General features: G+C 44.8%; 1 protein-coding gene across 1 annotated transcript in view; it reads left to right on the top strand.

Annotated features, from left to right (window-relative positions):
- sgsm3 (small G protein signaling modulator 3) overlaps positions 1-14,225 on the top strand; it is a 44,228-nt gene extending 30,003 nt beyond the window's left edge. Inside the window, exons 7-20 of the mRNA XM_072442474.1 lie at positions 787-982; positions 1,466-1,611; positions 2,010-2,240; positions 3,136-3,318; positions 4,657-4,812; positions 5,629-5,683; positions 6,253-6,302; positions 6,379-6,531; positions 8,245-8,315; positions 8,398-8,446; positions 8,737-8,822; positions 8,891-9,013; positions 9,514-9,574; positions 14,093-14,225. Coding sequence (XP_072298575.1) covers positions 787-982; positions 1,466-1,611; positions 2,010-2,240; positions 3,136-3,318; positions 4,657-4,812; positions 5,629-5,683; positions 6,253-6,302; positions 6,379-6,531; positions 8,245-8,315; positions 8,398-8,446; positions 8,737-8,822; positions 8,891-9,013; positions 9,514-9,574; positions 14,093-14,176 — 1,644 coding nt within the window. The 3' untranslated portion in view covers positions 14,177-14,225. The remainder of the gene's footprint in view (positions 1-786; positions 983-1,465; positions 1,612-2,009; positions 2,241-3,135; positions 3,319-4,656; positions 4,813-5,628; positions 5,684-6,252; positions 6,303-6,378; positions 6,532-8,244; positions 8,316-8,397; positions 8,447-8,736; positions 8,823-8,890; positions 9,014-9,513; positions 9,575-14,092) is intronic.
- Positions 14,226-19,439: the final 5,214 nt, after the last annotated feature.

Below are 19,439 nucleotides of genomic sequence, written 5' to 3'. Positions count from 1 at the left end.
AGACAAAACGTGTACTAACAGACAAAACGTGTACTAACAGACAAAACTGTACTAACAGACAAAACCTGTACTAACAGACAAAACCTGTACTAACAGACAAAACCTGTACTAACAGACAAAACCTGTACTAACAGACAAAACCTGTACTAACCTACAAAACGTGTACTAACCTACAAAACGTGTACTAACAGACAAAACGTGTACTAACCTACAAAACGTGTACTAACAGACAAAACGTGTACTAACAGACAAAACCTGTACTAACAGACAAAACGTGTACTAACAGACGAAACCTGTACGAACAGACGAAACCTGTACGAACAGACAAAACCTGTACTAACAGACAAAACGGACCGACCTGACTGTCATTACAGCAAGAGTTGGGACGATTTTCACTTTTATTCACTTATTTGGTGTCGTATATCATCATGCCCCGCCCACTTAGGCTCCGGACCGCTATGGATTTACAGTTTCGTTTGAGCGGGAAAGTATTGCAGCTAAAATATACTATAAAGTAGATTGATTTGTGTAAAATGTTCAATGTTAATGCGCGCCAGCGAGTCAACACTGCGTCGTTTCTCACAGCTAACGCCGGCGCTCGCGGCAACTTCCGGAATGAGGTGAAGATGACGCACAAAATTCAACTTCCAGCTGACAGATTTCAATACAGTTCATCACATTTCGTCTAAATAATGATACACGATTTGCCTTTTTGCAGCGGTTGTGTGCCCGGGCGCTTGCATGTCATAAAGGCTGTGCTCTTTCTGTATGTTCTTCACTTTGTAGGTGGTCTCGTGTCTGCTGCTGTTCCTGGAGGAGGAGGACGTCATGTGGATGATGTGCGCTCTCATCGAGGACCTGCTCCCTCCTTCGTACTTCTCGTCCACTCTGCTGGGCGTCCAGACCGACCAGAGGGTGCTGCGGCAGCTCATCGTGCAGTTCCTGCCCGAGCTGGACCGGCTCCTGCAGGATCATGATATAGGTGCGGGAAAGCATTTGGCATTTTCTTAAAGAAGACGCATTATAATATCAACTTGAGACATGTTATAACTGTGTACAATGATGATTAACTTACTCAGAGTTGGGGTTTGATTGCATGTTTGAGTAATCCTGTATTGTCCTGCATTTTTCACCACGCTGGGTTAGAAACAAATGTTCAAACATGCCACTTTTTGACAGTAAAAATCAGCTACTTGTTCTGCTGAAACGCCACTATGAAGAGGCAGAGCCAGCATCAGATAATCAATTATTCAGTTTTGAACAGGAAATCACTACCTGTTTTAAATCGGTTGCTATGGCCTGGCCACCAACCCCAGGCCTGGCTCCAGAGTTGGGCCCCGGCTGCCGTCAAGCATAAAGTGTCACAGTTTTACAGTCTGTGACCATGAAGAGAATGAGGAATACCTGGCTGCTGTAAAAGTAATTTGAAACGTTTGTAGTAATTAAATTTGACCGTTTCCCACAGAGTTGTCCCTGATCACTCTGCACTGGTTCCTCACGTCCTTCGCCAGTGTGGTGGACATCCGTCTGCTGCTCAGGATATGGGACCTTCTCTTCTACCAGGGCTCGCTGGTGCTCTTCCAGATCACACTGGCCATGCTCAAGATAAAGGTACTCATTGCTTACACACTTGGATAATCCTCCAGCGCTGAGCTTCTCAAACCTTCAGGGAAAATGTTTAGGCTCATTTCCCCTCTTTTCAGCAGGCACACCCCTAAATTATATACTGTAGTTATTTTCTCTTGGACAGTTTATACTTTTGTTTGTTTAAAAACTGGGGGAGAACTGAAAATTACCACAATTTATATTTTAACCAACACTTTTAATTTGTATATATTCTCTGTGATCTGCTTTTATATTCAAAATCTTAATCTGCTTTAAATGTATGAGCACTCTCCTGTCCCCTAATTTACAAAATAGTGTCTCATCAATTTCCTAAAGAATTCGTTGGCGCATTCGCAGTCCCCATCCTCCCTCCAGTTCAACTCTTCCCCCTCCTCTTCCTGCAGGAGGACGAGCTGATTTCCTCTGAGAACTCGGCGTCCATCTTCAACACTCTGTCGGATCTGCCGAACCAGCTGCGCGAGCCGGCGGTCCTGCTGGGCGAGGCCATGAGGCTGGCGGGTTCTCTGTCCCAGGAGACGCTGGAGGCCCACAGGCACAAGCACCTGGCCTACATCCTCAACGAACAAGCCCAGCTCAACAACGGCAACGCGGAGCTCGGCAGGAACATCAACAAGGTCGGCCCCACGGGATGTGGAAGTGGACGTATTCATGAGCTTTAACCTTATTATGTTGGTGTTTCCTCACGATTGGCTTATTTCAGTTTATTCTTACATGTTGGAGTAATCCTGTATGGTCCTGAATTCAAGGCTGTTTTCACCTACCCCCTATATCCGCCCACTTCTGTGTACTTAGTCGTGATTAGTCCAAAAATATCAGACTCTGGGTCAGTAATATAGGGTTAAAAAAGTAGTAGAAACATGTACATGACAATCTGCTGCTTGTTACTGTGAAATGATCAGTTCTGCAGGTTGAACCCGGTTTATACTTTTAAGATGTTTTAGATCCATATTGAGTTTACAATGAGCATAATGAATGTAAAATAATGATTCATGTATGTTATAGCTTAATACTATATCCCTGAAAACATGCATAATGTATCTATCCGCGTGTATTTCACTCACATCTCAAAAGGTAGATATTTTTGGGGATTAAAATTGTAGCAATCCATCTTAAATGTGCTTAATTTTTTTAAGTATGAATGCAGTGTATAATTATGTTTTAAAAAAGGTGTTGAAAGTAGCTGCAGTATCAATATAACTTAATGCTTAATCCCTGAGGGGCAACTGAGCTCATAATGTGTTTAGAGTAAAAAGTGTTGTTTAGTGGTTGTTTAGAAGATACTGTATGCTGCCTTAGAATATGGAGTATATGGTATTTAATTCAAACAAAAGGTTGTAAGAAAGAACAGAACTGCTGTGTAATCTTAAAAACATTCCAACAGTGATTTCTCTGCATTTTTGTGGTTAATCTTACAGTTCAATCACTTTTTGCACAATATATACTGCACAAAAGAACCATAAATCAAGTCGACACTAAATCAAGCTCTGTGGTGGCGTTTGCTCCCTGCAGGTGGTGAGGAGACAGTCCCTGCACAGGAGGTCCACCCTCAGCTCCCTTCTGTTCGGAGAGGACGATGCCGACGGACTCAAGTCTAAGAACATCAAACAGACTGAACTGGTGGCGGCGCTTCGGGAGGCCATCACCCGCACGGCCCAACACTTCCACTGCCTGGACCCGCACCACTGCAGCACGGTCAGGAGCCAGCAGGGGGAGGGAGGAGGCGAAGGAGGGAGGGAGGAGGCGAAGGAGGGAGGAGGCGAAGGAGGGAGGAGGCGAAGGAGGGAGGAGGCGAAGGAGGGAGGAGGCGAAGGAGTGAGGAGGCGAAGGAGGGAGGAGGCGAAGGAGTGAGGAGGCGAAGGAGGGAGGAGGCAAAGGAGGGAGGAGGCAAAGGAGGGAGGAGGCAAAGGAGGGAGGAGGCAAAGGAGGGAGGAGGCAAAGGAGGGAGGAGGCAAAGGAGGGAGGAGGCAAAGGAGGGAGGAGGCAAAGGAGGGAGGAGGCAAAGGAGGGAGGAGGCAAAGGAGGGAAAGGAGGGAGGAGGCAGAGGCGAAGGAGGGGAAGGAGGGAGGAGGCAGAGGCGAAGGAGGGGAAGGAGGGAGGAGGCAAAGGAGGGAGGAGGCAAAGGAGGCAAAGGAGGGAGGAGGCGAAGGAGGAAGGAGGCGAAGGAGGGAGGAGGCGAAGGAGGGAGGAGGCGAAGGAGGGAGGAGGCGAAGGAGGGAGGAGGCGAAGGAGTGAGGAGGCGAAGGAGGGAGGAGGCGAAGGAGTGAGGAGGCGAAGGAGTGAGGAGGCGAAGGAGGGAGGAGGCAAAGGAGGGAGGAGGCAAAGGAGGGAGGAGGCAAAGGAGGGAGGAGGCAAAGGAGGGAGGAGGCAAAGGAGGGAGGAGGCAAAGGAGGGAAAGGAGGGAGGAGGCAGAGGCGAAGGAGGGGAAGGAGGGAGGAGGCAGAGGCGAAGGAGGGGAAGGAGGGAGGAGGCAAAGGAGGGAGGAGGCAAAGGAGGCAAAGGAGGGAGGAGGCGAAGGAGGAAGGAGGGCGGCGGCGAAGGGGTGGAGGCAAAGGAGGGCGGAGGAGGAGGGGAGGAGGCAAAGGAGGGGAGGAGGCAAAGGAGGGAGGAGGCGAAGGAGGGGAAGGAGGCAAAGGAGGGAGGAGGCGAAGGAGGAAGGAGGGGAAGGAGGGCGGAGGCGAAGGGGTGGAGGCGAAGGAGGGCGGAGGCGGAGAAGGGGAGGAGGCAAAGGAGGGAGGAAAAAGAAACGAATTTGTCATTCTAAACGTAACAAACAAAAGAATAATTAAAAAAAAACAAAATAATAAATGTCATTAATGGCCTATCAGGTGTTTTTTTTTACTGTTGTGGCCAATTTTAAATCAGAAATATTCTGTCTTTTCGATATCAGAGCCAATACTGATCCCAGTGAATAGTTTATCCCTGGTGTTGGTCCTGGTTTAGTTGGAGGGTTGTCTTGAGTTTACCTGGTTTAGTGCTCTTTTCGAGTGAATATGACGTAAAAATGATCTGACATTATTTGACCTACTCCAGGACCTGACGCCGGACTACTCCATGGAGAGCCACCAGAGGGACCACGAGAACTTCCTGATGGTGTCCAGGAACCGGAGGAGGCGGGCCAAAGCGCTGCTGGACTTTGAGCGCCATGACGACGACGAGCTGGGCTTCAGGAAAAACGACATAATCACCGTAGGTCACAACACACAAATGTATGATATGAGGAGGAAGCCAATGGATCCAAGCCAATTTAACATGAATATAAAAATATAAAAATAATTGGTTACATGTAAAGGACATTTAAAGGACACATATTATGCAAATTGACTTTTTGAAGCTTTTAACCCTGTTCTAAAAGCGCTTCGTTATCAAAAACATACCTGGAGCAGCGTTTAGCTTCATTCACACTAGTTTTCTCAGATGTGTGGTTAAACTTCTCTGTTTTTAAATCCATAAATCATGGCCAGACTCTTTCTGTGCATTTCTCCCGTCGATACAAACGCGCCGCTATTGGCATAAAGTCAGCGGGAAGTCTGCAGTGGTTTTTAAACTTGTGTAATTCCGTCTGCAGCCAGTAGATGGCAGCTAAACTCAGCTAGTCCCGTGGGAAACAGCGGAGATACAGGAGGTAATTTTGTTTTTATAATCTTTTTTTTAGTTCTAAAACATGAGATGCCAAACTAAAGGTATTCAAACATGTTAAAAGGCTAATAATAATACAAATAATGCATAATATTTGTTCTTTAAGTAGCATCATTAAACCCTCTAAAGTTGTAGTTGATGCATGTTCTGGAGCTCCTTGGATGCATATTTCAGTCTTTTCTCAAATGTTAATACTTCCGGATGTGCCTAAAATGTGGACTTTGAACAAAATCCGATATTTCCCCACAACCGTTCAGCCCCGGTACATTTAGTATGTTCTTAACTCCGGTCAGGAGGTATTCCAGAGCCTTCCACTTCAATGGCTGGTGTCTCCAGACGCCCTGAACGTGTCTCTTTCCTCTGCAGATCGTCTCACAGAAGGATGAGCACTGCTGGGTGGGAGAGCTCAACGGGCTCAGAGGTGGGAACCTTCAGTTTTCTGACGTTTTCGAGCTTTATTTGAACTTCTTTTTCCCTCACTGACACTGCCCTGGCTATGATTGCCAAATTAATTGTGGGACGTTGCAGAGATTTGGAGATGAGCAGCTCCGGGACAAAAATTAAACTCGTGTGTGTGTGTGTGTGTGTGTGAGAGTTTAAACGTTCACTTTTACTGCTCTACTGATAACAATAGTAGTTTTACAGCTGTACTTTTACTTGTAACTAAGAGCGCTAGTTACAAGTTACGTTTTACTGCCATTTTCGAAGCATTTTAGATGAATATTTTATACAACACTTGAAAAATGTAATCGTTTGAACTGAATGAAGTTGTTTAAACCACAATCCACATATTGTCTGAGCTCTGGCCAATCAGAGCAGGCGATGCAGGGCCGTCAAGTAAGTTTGTGCGAATGGAAGCGCTCTGGGACGATCGGGACTTGTGCTGTACTCATTTACGGGCGAAGATGTGATTGTTTTTTATGATTTACGTTCTTGATTTGTCCCAGTTTGGCAGTAAATGTAATAAACTCTATTGTTTTCTTCTTTCAGGGTGGTTTCCTGCCAAGTTTGTTGAAATACTGGACGAGCGAAGCAAAGAGGTAAACAGTCCGTACATTACGCAGTTATTTACTCTGTACTTATTTGGACATTTTCCCGTGCGTGGTGTACTCGTAGTACTCGTTGGCGGGAGACGACTCCGTCACCGAGGCCGTCACCGACCTGGTCCGGGGAACTCTGTGTCCGGCGCTCAAGGCCATTTTCCACCACGGCCTCAAGAAGCCGTCCATACTCGGAGGACCGTGTCACCCCTGGCTGTTCATCGAGGAGGTGGGCCAATGTAGATGTACAGGGGCCGCACGGGAAGCCTGGGAAACCGGGGAAATGCTGTCCCACTTTTGCAGACATGAGGAGCATTGGCATTGTCGCAGTGAAAAGAGAAGTTAGGGTTTGAAAGACCTCTAATGCGAATGAAAATGCAGGAAATGACACTTATTTTGTAGGACTTTAGTTGTTTTAGTCGACCAATATTTGTATTTGTCAACCAATTGTTTTGTTTCTGTTTTGAAGGATTTAAAGGGGACAGAAAGGTAAAGATGCAGGGTGACTTAGCTGAGGATTTTTTCATTTAAATACATAGAATAATATCAGGGTTCATCTTTGTAGCGTCCAGTCGAAGTGAGAAGGCCAGAACTGATGGTTAAATGTCTTTTAATGGTTCCTTTTCTTTGTCATTTATCCAACGTAAGAGCCAGACAGAACAAAATAAAAAACAATGACATTTTGGCCGTAAATCACCGTATTTCTAGCTCATTAGTACAATATTTCCCAACATATTCGTCAATTAAACATTTAAAATCTTTCATTATACAGTCGTTTTAACTACAGACCTGGTTCCCCTGTCGACTGGAGCGAGATCCTTGAGTTTGTCCGTGTTTTGTCCGTTTATCGTTGTTGAATTTACTTTGCGTCTTTTCTTAGTGTCAAGTAGACTTCCGTTTCACGATCACTTCCGGTTACACAGGAAGTTACCAAAATAAAAGCAAAACCCTTACCATACAACATAAATGTGTCACATTGACCTTTACAATCTTGTCTAACATAAAAGTCCCACTTAGTCCAAATAAATCCCTTTTCAAATGAAGTGTGTAATTTCAGTCCAGTCCTTTCTGGTCGGCCATTTCTCGTAATCCGTAATGGCCGACGGTGTTCTCCAGAGGTATCCATGCACTGTGTCCACGGCAGGAGTTTTGAGGCTCAGGTATCGTGACGCCAAAACCAATCTGGAGTGCTTTGTTAATGACACTTGGTAATGATGGGCCACTTTGCAACCACAGTTCCTCCAGCAAACAGTGTTTCCCTGTGAGCAGTGAGCACTCTGACATGGTGTGATGGAAAAAACAGGATCTATATTTCCAACAGGATTCTTTAAGTGACTTTGTGATCCTCTATTCAGAGCCAATCATGAGTTTGATCATCCTTTTAGCTGATAAATACACCATTACCTACGTTTTTACATGAACGTTTGAGCAGTGGTAGTGTTGTGAGGGCCGTTTGGGTCTGATCATAGAGCTACTGAAACGTTTTTAGAGGCAGGACTTGTCTTTAGTCGACCAACAGTTTCTTTGATCTACAGTCGTACTTACAGTATTTGGACAATAGTTCTTGGTTCACCTTTTATCTCTCCTAACTTTGGTGTCACACATAAGACATTGTGCACTTTTCTCACTCCAAACGTGATCTTTGGCCTAATAAATGGGTTTTAGAAGTCGTTTTAAGTGCAATCTTGGGCCAGCAGTACCATTCACATGAGACGAATGAGCAGTCTGTATTATTTTAGAAGTCGGTATGTTTGGGTTCACATGTGATCTCCAGTTAATTTAAGTTCTACCACAAGATATATTTTCTTAGGAATTCTGGTACAGCTTTAAACATGTGTAGTAGAGACGCTGTGTAAAAAGGAGGTCATGTTTACAGACAAGGTGATGCATCCTGGGAAGTGTGGGAACCCCGTTATAGTGTAAATGTGTTTGGTTTGTCCAGGCGGCGAGCAGAGAAGTGGAGAGAGACTTTAACTCTGTGTACTCCAGGCTCGTGCTGTGTAAAACATACAGGTAAATCTGCACAATCTTTTCATATATATATATATATATTTGTACATGTTACTAAATCTATTTCCCAACTCCATAAATCCAGGTTAGATGAAGATGGGAAAGTTCTAACCCCAGAAGAGCTGCTGTACAGAGTGAGTACAGGTTTTTAAGGTCGTTTTTTCAGCGTTAAAGCTCCAAAATCCACCAAATTAAAGGAAATTGACGATAACTGAAGCTCTGTTTGCAGCTCTGGACTTTAATCAGAGCTTTGTTTTAACACAATCTGACCAGAAAGAGTAGTTTTTTTTTTGTTGGAACTACAATATGTGAGCAAAATAAGCCAAATAAACGTCGAGTTTATTCATACAGCACATTTAAAACGACTTGAGCTGACCAAAGTGCCGTGTAGAGAGCCTAAACGCGTGTGTGCTGTTCTCCTCAGGCCGTGCAGGCTGTGAACATGAGCCACGACTCTGCACACGCTCAGATGGACGTCAAGTTCAGGTCTCTGATCTGCGTCGGACTCAAGTAAGACTGGAGATGACATGCAGTACATGTGCGTACTCTGGAGCACGGTGTAAAGGTCTTTCCCTCAGTGAGCAGGTCCTGCACCTGTGGCTGGAGGTCCTCTGCTCCAGCATGGCCGTGGTGGAGAAGTGGTACCAGCCCTGGTCCTTCCTGCGCAGCCCGGGCTGGGTCCAGATCAAGTGTGAACTCAGGTAAGCATTATGGGTACTGCAGAGGTGATTTTAGCAAGAGAGGCAGAAATGTACGAGTGATAATGTAAAAAACAGAGCTAAAATGTGAAAGAGCTGCTACGATCTAATAACGACTGTAAATCAAAGAGAAATCTTGTAAACAGTTTCATAAAACCAGATAAACAACGTCACACTGCAGTTACGCTCACATTTATCACTGATGCAGACTTTAGGTTCACACGCAGTTGAACTGATCTGCTCTTTAATAATAATAGTAATAAAGAATAAATTGTGAGTGTCCTTTATCTCACAGGCCAGCTAATCTCTGCACCGTCGGATAAACTACTTTCTATTTGTCTGTTTAAAGTGACTTTCCACAGATAAGACTGTGCCGTCCATAAGTCACAGTGTCATACAGTAACCTCGGATCTATGAAACAGGATCAGCCTAAAAGAAAAACGTGACAAAGGAAACGTCCCAGAAAGAATGCTGCATGTTATAATCGTTCTTTTTGTTCTCAGGGTCTTATCAAAGTTTGCCTTCAGTCTGTCCCAGGACTGTGAGCTTCCTGACAAGAAAGAGGTGAGTCTTTTCTGAACAGTTAAAGTCCAACACTAAAATCTGTGTTGTTTCAGTTTAGTCCTGGGACAGTAAAGAGTGTGTGTGTGATGTGTGATGTTCCAGAGCAGAGCTCTTCTGAAAGCTGACCTTTTGGACGTGCTGATTCAGCACCACCTCTTTAGTTGGAATCTCTAGGTAACTTTCTGTCACTCTGTAGATGTTTAGCCCTTTACAAGCAGAACGTGGACCACTATGGGCCATTTGGCCCACTTTTCCCACCCAAAGGTGACACTAGTTAAGGTGAGTTAGACTGTGGACGAGAATGTTTTTGTTACCGCAAATACAAAGTAAGTCTCACCCACTCTCCCACACACAGCAGTACATCAGTACAGCAGCAGTAGTACAGCAGTACATCACTACAGCGGTACATCGGTACATCGGTACATCGGTACATCACTACATCAGTACATCACTACAGCAGTACATCGGTACAGCAGCAGTACATCAGTACATCACTACAGCGGTACATCGGTACAGCAGCAGTACATCAGTACATCACTACAGCGGTACATCGGTACATCGGTACATCGGTACATCGGTACATCACTACATCACTACATCACTACATCACTACATCAGTACAGCAGCAGTACATCAGTACATCACTACAGCGGTACATCGGTACATCGGTACATCGGTACATCACTACATCACTACATCAGTACATCAGTACAGCAGCAGTAGTACATCACTACATCACTACAGCAGCAGTACATCAGTACATCAGTACATCACTACATCAGTACATCAGTACAGCAGCAGTAGTACATCACTACATCACTACAGCAGCAGTACATCAGTACATCAGTACATCACTACATCAGTACATCAGTACAGCAGCAGTAGTACATCACTACATCACTACAGCAGCAGTACATCAGTACATCAGTACATCAGTACATCAGTACATCAGTAGTAGTACATCAGTACATCACTACATCACTACATCACTACAGCAGCAGTAGTACATCAGTACATCACTACAGCAGCAGCAGTACAGCAGTACATCACTACATCACTACAGCAGCAGTAGTACATCAGTACAGCAGTACATCACTACAGCAGCAGTAGTACATCAGTACATTACTACATCACTACAGCAGCAGCAGTACAGCAGTACATCACTACAGCAGCAGCAGTACAGCAGTACATCACTACAGCAGCAGCAGTACAGCAGTACATCACTACATCACTACAGCAGCAGTAGTACAGCAGTACATTACTACATCACTACAGCAGCAGCAGTACAGCAGTACATCACTACAGCAGCAGCAGTACAGCAGTACATCACTACATCACTACAGCAGCAGTAGTACATCAGTACATTACTACATCACTACAGCAGCAGCAGTACAGCAGTACATCACTACAGCAGCAGCAGTACAGCAGTACATCACTACAGCAGCAGCAGTACAGCAGTACATCACTACATCACTACAGCAGCAGTAGTACATCAGTACAGCAGTACATTACTACATCACTACAGCAGCAGTAGTACATCAGTACAGCAGTACATCACTACAGCAGCAGTAGTACATCAGTACAGCAGTACATCACTACATCACTACAGCAGCAGTAGTACATCAGTACAGCAGTACATCACTACAGCAGCAGTAGTACATCAGTACAGCAGTACATCACTACATCACTACAGCAGCAGTAGTACATCAGTACATCACTACATCATTACAGCAGCAGTAGTACATCAGTACAGCAGTACATCACTACAGCAGCAGTAGTACATCAGTACAGCAGTACATCACTACAGCAGCAGTAGTACATCAGTACAGCAGTACATTACTACATCACTACAGCAGCAGTAGTACATCAGTACATCACTACATCAGTACATCAGTACATCAGTACATCAGTACATCAGTAGTAGTACATCAGTACATCACTACAGCAGCAGCAGTACAGCAGTACATCACTACAGCAGCAGCAGTACAGCAGTACATCACTACATCACTACAGCAGCAGTAGTACATCAGTACAGCAGTACATCACTACATCACTACAGCAGCAGTAGTACATCAGTACATTACTACATCACTACAGCAGCAGCAGTACAGCAGTACATCACTACAGCAGCAGCAGTACAGCAGTACATCACTACATCACTACAGCAGCAGTAGTACATCAGTACAGCAGTACATCACTACATCACTACAGCAGCAGCAGTACAGCAGTACATCACTACAGCAGCAGCAGTACAGCAGTACATCACTACATCACTACAGCAGCAGTAGTACATCAGTACATTACTACATCACTACAGCAGCAGCAGTACAGCAGTACATCACTACAGCAGCAGCAGTACAGCAGTACATCACTACAGCAGCAGCAGTACATCAGTACAGCAGTACATCACTACAGCAGCAGTAGTACAGCAGTACATCACTACATCATTACAGCAGCAGTAGTACATCAGTACAGCAGTACATCACTACAGCAGCAGCAGTACAGCAGTACATCACTACATCACTACAGCAGCAGTAGTACATCAGTACAGCAGTACATTACTACATCACTACAGCAGCAGTAGTACATCAGTACAGCAGTACATCACTACATCACTACAGCAGCAGTAGTACATCAGTACAGCAGTACATCACTACAGCAGCAGCAGTACAGCAGTACATCACTACATCACTACAGCAGCAGTAGTACATCAGTACAGCAGTACATTACTACATCACTACAGCAGCAGTAGTACATCAGTACAGCAGTACATTACTACATCATTACAGCAGCAGTAGTACATCAGTACATCACTACATCACTACAGCAGCAGTAGTACATCAGTACAGCAGTACATCACTACAGCAGCAGCAGTACAGCAGTACATCACTACATCACTACAGCAGCAGTAGTACATCAGTACAGCAGTACATTACTACATCACTACAGCAGCAGTAGTACAGCAGTACATCACTACATCACTACAGCAGCAGTAGTACATCAGTACAGCAGTACATCACTACAGCAGCAGCAGTACAGCAGTACATCACTACATCACTACAGCAGCAGTAGTACAGCAGTACATCACTACATCACTACAGCAGCAGTAGTACATCAGTACAGCAGTACATTACTACATCACTACAGCAGCAGTAGTACATCAGTACAGCAGTACATTACTACATCATTACAGCAGCAGTAGTACATCAGTACAGCAGTACATTACTACATCACTACAGCAGCAGTAGTACATCAGTACAGCAGTACATTACTACATCACTACAGCAGCAGTAGTACATCAGTACAGCAGTACATCACTACAGCAGCAGTAGTACATCAGTACAGCAGTACATCACTACAGCAGCAGCAGTACAGCAGTACATCACTACATCACTACAGCAGCAGTAGTACATCAGTACAGCAGTACATTACTACATCACTACAGCAGCAGTAGTACATCAGTACAGCAGTACATCACTACATCACTACAGCAGCAGTAGTACAGCAGTACATCACTACATCACTACAGCAGCAGTAGTACAGCAGTACATCACTACATCACTACAGCAGCAGTAGTACATCAGTACAGCAGTACATCACTACAGCAGCAGCAGTACAGCAGTACATCACTACATCACTACAGCAGCAGTAGTACAGCAGTACATCACTACATCACTACAGCAGCAGCAGTACAGCAGTACATCACTACATCACTACAGCAGCAGTAGTACATCAGTACAGCAGTACATCACTACATCACTACAGCAGCAGTAGTACATCAGTACAGCAGTACATCACTACAGCAGCAGTACATGTGTGTTCTGTTTGTAAAGGGCTGAGGAGCAGTGACTGTGGGCCCCTGGTTTATCTCCTTCATGTTTATAGTAGAAAAAGCTTCAGTTGTAGTCATCTGGACTCAGTTTGAAAAAATAGACGTTTCGACTCTCATCCAAGAGTCATTGTCAATAAAAGAATTTAGATCGAGAACTCCGATATTAATACTGTTCTGTGGTAAGACCCGCCCATTGGGAGGAGCCTTCCTGAAGTAGAAAGAGTTGTTTGTTTCAACAGAAACTCCCCCCCTGTATCTACCGAGCTAGCCTATTCAGAATCTTAATGGGCTATTAGAATCCTCTTTGTCTTTGTGAGACCCTGGCTCAACCACCCTGAGTACCTGATTAGCATCTACATGTCCTTGTCCTGGTCCTCTACCTTTCCAGGGGTTCAGTATACCATTATAGATACCAGGAAGATTGAATCTCCTTCATGTTTAGTTTGTACTGCACAGATCTTCAGTGTGAGTTCTGAGTGGACAGTCACTTCAGGGCCCTGACCCGCCGTTTGGGAATCACTCATCAGAGTTGAGCTGGCCATGGAGCTATTGTAGGTGTGAGCTCAGTCCTGGGTCATGGAGCTACTGTCGGGGTTTCTCTTGCATTTGTGTGGTGCTTTAATGGAGCTACATGACCTCCCCGTGCACCATGTGTTTGTGGTGACTCTGTATTTGTTGTGGCGCAGGAGAACGAGCAGAGGCCTCTGAAAGAAGGAGTGCAGGACATGTTGGTGAAGCATCATCTGTTCAGCTGGGACATCGACGGTTAACCACTCCACACACACACACACACACACACACGTCGGACGTCCAACACACACACACACACACACACGTCGGACGTCCAACACACACACACACACACACACGTCGGACGTCCAACACACACACACACACACACACACACACACGTCGGACGTCCAACACACACACACACACACACACGTCGGACGTCCAACACACACACACACACACACACGTCGGACGTCCAACACACACACACACACACACACACACACACACACGTCGGACGTCCAACACACACACACACGTCGGACGTCCAACACACACACACACACACACACGTCGGACGTCCAACACACACACACACACACGTCGGACGTCCAACACACACACACACACACGTCGGACGTCCAACACACACACACACACACGTCGGACGTCCAACACACACACACACACACACGTCGGACGTCCAACACACACACACACACACGTCGGACGTCCAACACACACACACACACACGTCGGACGTCCAACACACACACACACACACGTCGGACGTCCAACACACACACACACACACACGTCGGACGTCCAACACACACACACACACACGTCGGACGTCCAACACACACACACACACACACACACGTCGGACGTCCAACACACACACACACACACGTCGGACGTCCAACACCCACACACACGTCGGACGTCCAACACACACACACACGTCGGACGTCCAACACACACACACACGTCGGACGTCCAACACACACACACACACACACACACACGTCGGACGTCCAACACACACACACACACACACGTCGGACGTCCAACACACACACACACGTCGGACGTCCAACACACACACACACACACGTCGGACGTCCAACACACACACACACACACGTCGGACGTCCAACACACACACACACGTCGGACGTCCAACACACACACACACACACGTCGGACGTCCAACACACACACACACACACACGTCGGACGTCCAACACACACACACACACACGTCGGACGTCCAACACACACACACACACACGTCGGACGTCCAACACCCACACACACGTCGGACGTCCAACACACACACACACACGTCGGACGTCCAACACACACACACACACACACGTCGGACGTCCAACACACACACACACACACGTCGGACGTCCAACACACACACACACACACACACACGTCGGACGTCCAACACACACACACACACACGTCGGACGTCCAACACACACACACACACACGTCGGACGTCCAACACACACACACACACACGTCGGACGTCCAACACCCACACACACGTCGGACGTCCAACACACACACACACACACACGTCGGACGTCCAACACACACACACACACACGTCGGACGTCCAACACACACACACACACACGTCGGACGTCCAACACACACACACACACACGTCGGACGTCCAACACACACACACACACACACGTCGGACGTCCAACACACACACACACACACGTCGGACGTCCAACACACACACACACACACACACACGTCGGACGTCCAACACACACACACACACACGTCGGACGTCCAACACCCACACACACGTCGGACGTCCAACACACACACACACGTCGGACGTCCAACACACACACACACGTCGGACGTCCAACACACACACACACACACACACACACGTCGGACGTCCAACACACACACACACACACACGTCGGACGTCCAACACACACACACACGTCGGACGTCCAACACACACACACACACACGTCGGACGTCCAACACACACACACACACACGTCGGACGTCCAACACACACACACACGTCGGACGTCCAACACACACACACACACACGTCGGACGTCCAACACACACACACACACACACGTCGGACGTCCAACACACACACACACACACGTCGGACGTCCAACACACACACACACACACGTCGGACGTCCAACACCCACACACACGTCGGACGTCCAACACACACACACACACACACGTCGGACGTCCAACACACACACACACACACGTCGGACGTCCAACACACACACACACACACACACACGTCGGACGTCCAACACACACACACGTCGGACGTCCAACACACACACACACACACACGTCGGACGTCCAACACACACACACACACACGTCGGACGTCCAACACACACACACACACACACGTCGGACGTCCAACACACACACACACACACGTCGGACGTCCAACACACACACACACACACACACACACGTCGGACGTCCAACACACACACACACACACACGTCGGACGTCCAACACACACACACACACACACACACACACACGTCGGACGTCCAACACACACACACACACGTCGGACGTCCAACACACACACACACGTCGGACGTCCAACACACACACACACACACACGTCGGAGACTGAAACGCGGCCGTGCGCAGCCTCTGAGCGCTCGGACAGTTGACCTCACGTCTCACGTCTCGTGTCTCACGTCTCGCGGGAAAAGAGCGTCTGCTGTAAAAGGCCGAGGATCAAACTGGCACAAGTGACTTTTGGGCAAATTTGAGGAATGTGTTTTTAAGGCGAGACACTGCGTAAGAATTAGAATAAAAGTTTATGCATTTAGAGAGATCAATTTGAAATTTCTTCTGTAGTTCAACAGTTTAAAGATTTAAAAAAGTTTAAAATTGACCCTTTTCAAACGCCAAATCTGTTTTTGTGCAAGAAATAATATTCCATCTCTTCTTGCAAATCACCACAGTAATTCATAATTAATCATGTGTAGAAAATTGTATCAGACAGGGAAAAACTTTTAAAAAATGTGACACATTTTCATTTTATAAAGTATCCATATAAAAAAGGACTTTTTTTAATGATACAAACACTTTACAGAGAGGATTATGGGTATCTTTTGTAGTATTTGCGTAAACATGATTTTACTGTTTCAAAAAAATCAAGTTTTGCCTCAGTTTTTTTTGTTAAAATTTGAATGAATCAGGTTTGGAGTGAGATATAAACAAATTAAATAAATAATAAAATAGTTTCAGGAGCAGATTTGGCATTTTTGTTCCTTTTACACCACTGCATTTAATTTGAGAGCGCAAAGTGAAAAAAAAAGCTTTTAAAGAATGGTTTTGCCTGTGGTGTCTCGCCTTAAATAAAAGACAAATATTACAAAACTTCGATCTGTGAATTTACCTTTTTTTGGTGGCATTGATGCTGTTTGTTGAAGTCACTCAAAAGTAAAAGGTTTTAAAGATATTATATTATAGCAGGAGGATTGTCAAAGTAGTCAAAAGACAACCAAACAACGATATTCCATATTTCTGCTATTTCGCGTTTCGTTTGATCCTGTCACTTTTTGAGCCACGTTTCCCCGACACGTTTCTATAACATTTACCTCAGAATTTAAAAGTTTCTTTCAAAATTGCCAAAAAGGTCATTTGTACTTCAGAATATCAGCCCGGATACTTTTTTATAATAAGTTGTTCGGACAAATGTGTCGTTCTCGAGCTGGATAAGTAGTATCAGCTAAAGGGACGGGCCATATATCGGTTCCAGTATCGGTATCAGCTGATGTCAAACTATTTCAGTTTTTTGTGGTAAAGAAAAACTGACAGTATTTCACACCAATTTTTTTTTCTAACCTTTTTTTCCACAGACTAATGAGCGAAAATTAAGTTTAAATGTTTTTTTTTTTGTTTTTTTAAAGTGCAATCATGCAACAAATAGTTTTATATCCCAAATAAATACACTGTTAATATTATTTTGTTTATTGTTTATTTGTAAGTGAAAAGTTGATTTAAAATCCGATTGTAGGCTTTGCAATGGATTTTGAAATAGAAAAATAATAATCTGAAAATACCAGTTTCAGCAACAGCAGCGAGCCGGGTATCGGTATCGGTATCGGCCCGTCCCGTCCCTATAGTTTCCGATTAACATTCCAAAAACCAAATGGAGAATATTTCACCCGAGTCCTGCTTTACCTCGGAATACATTTCAAAAAGTACCCTCAAGTACTTTGAGTACGTGTTGCCTTCTGAGTAGTGACGATGACACTATGGGCAGTTGTTACCATGGTAGCATGCACTGGCCAATGTTCTGTAAATAAAGCTATATATATATACATATATATATTATGTGCAGAAGTATGTTGTGAATGAATAAATGTTGTATTTCATCTAGAACGCTGCGTTCTGTGTTTTGTTTCTTCGAGGCTTTTTAAAGGCGACGTTCTGAATCGCTCATTTTAGGTTTGATTTAAGTCTTTTTCTTTGACTCGGTCCCATTCGAGAAGTGTGCTTTTCTCTGGTTTGGTTTAAATGTAAATGTTGCAATATTTTCTTACTTAAATAAATATGAAAGAATACACCCATTCTGAAGCCATTAAAAAAAGACATTCAAATTAAAAATGTCTGACTTATAAATGCTAAACTACTTCTGTACACACTAAGGAAAATCAAATGACTTATTTTTGGTAAATATAATGCTGTTGATAAATACTGTAGAACTTTACAGTACAAGTAAAGTTCAGGCAGAATATGCATATAAAGGCCTGTTCAGATATTTGCTTTATTTGTGGATTCAGAGCACAAACTGAGCCTTTCTTCATGCTCTGACTGTAAATCAGTGGGTTAAATATCGATTTGTATGTTTCACATCCTCGTGAGCGTGATCTTTTATCAGACGGTGCCTAAAAGAGAAGAAAAACAAACGTTCTTTTCATCTACAAGTGCATCTGGAAAGTATTTCACCTAATGTCGTCATGGTGTATTGGATGCAGAATTTTGAGACGAAATGAGGCTGTAACGCAACAAAATGTGGAAAGAGTAAATACTTTCTGGATGCACTGTACGTAGTAGGTCAATTTAAGCTACTGTATTTTCTGGACTATAAGTCGCACCTTTTTTCATAGTTTTGGCCGGGGTGCGACTTATACTTATACTCCGGAGCGACTTATATGTGATATTATTTGTTATTTTCACACTTGTAACCACATTTCATACTTATGTTTTTTTTTTTGGCTGGTGCGACTTATACTCTGGAAAATACGGTACATATTTGAATCCACTTGAAATATCAGCTGCTGAATTTATTATTCTTTTTGGATACAATTTTATGCATGGATGTCCCAAAACAACATCATTGAAACATTCTTATACAATTAAAGTTCCCCAAAAAACATAAATTCCACTTTATTTAAGACTTCACAGTGAGCAATTTCAGCCAAACGTTTATAATGTATATTTACACTGATTATATTGTATT

Source organism: Eucyclogobius newberryi, unplaced genomic scaffold (genome assembly GCF_026437365.1).
Source record: "Eucyclogobius newberryi isolate DKJ021-1_F unplaced genomic scaffold, fEucNew1.0.hap1 SCAF_13, whole genome shotgun sequence".
In the NCBI taxonomy this organism is placed as follows: Eukaryota; Metazoa; Chordata; class Actinopteri; order Gobiiformes; family Gobiidae; genus Eucyclogobius; species Eucyclogobius newberryi.
This window is presented reverse-complemented; position numbering and strand designations above follow the sequence as displayed.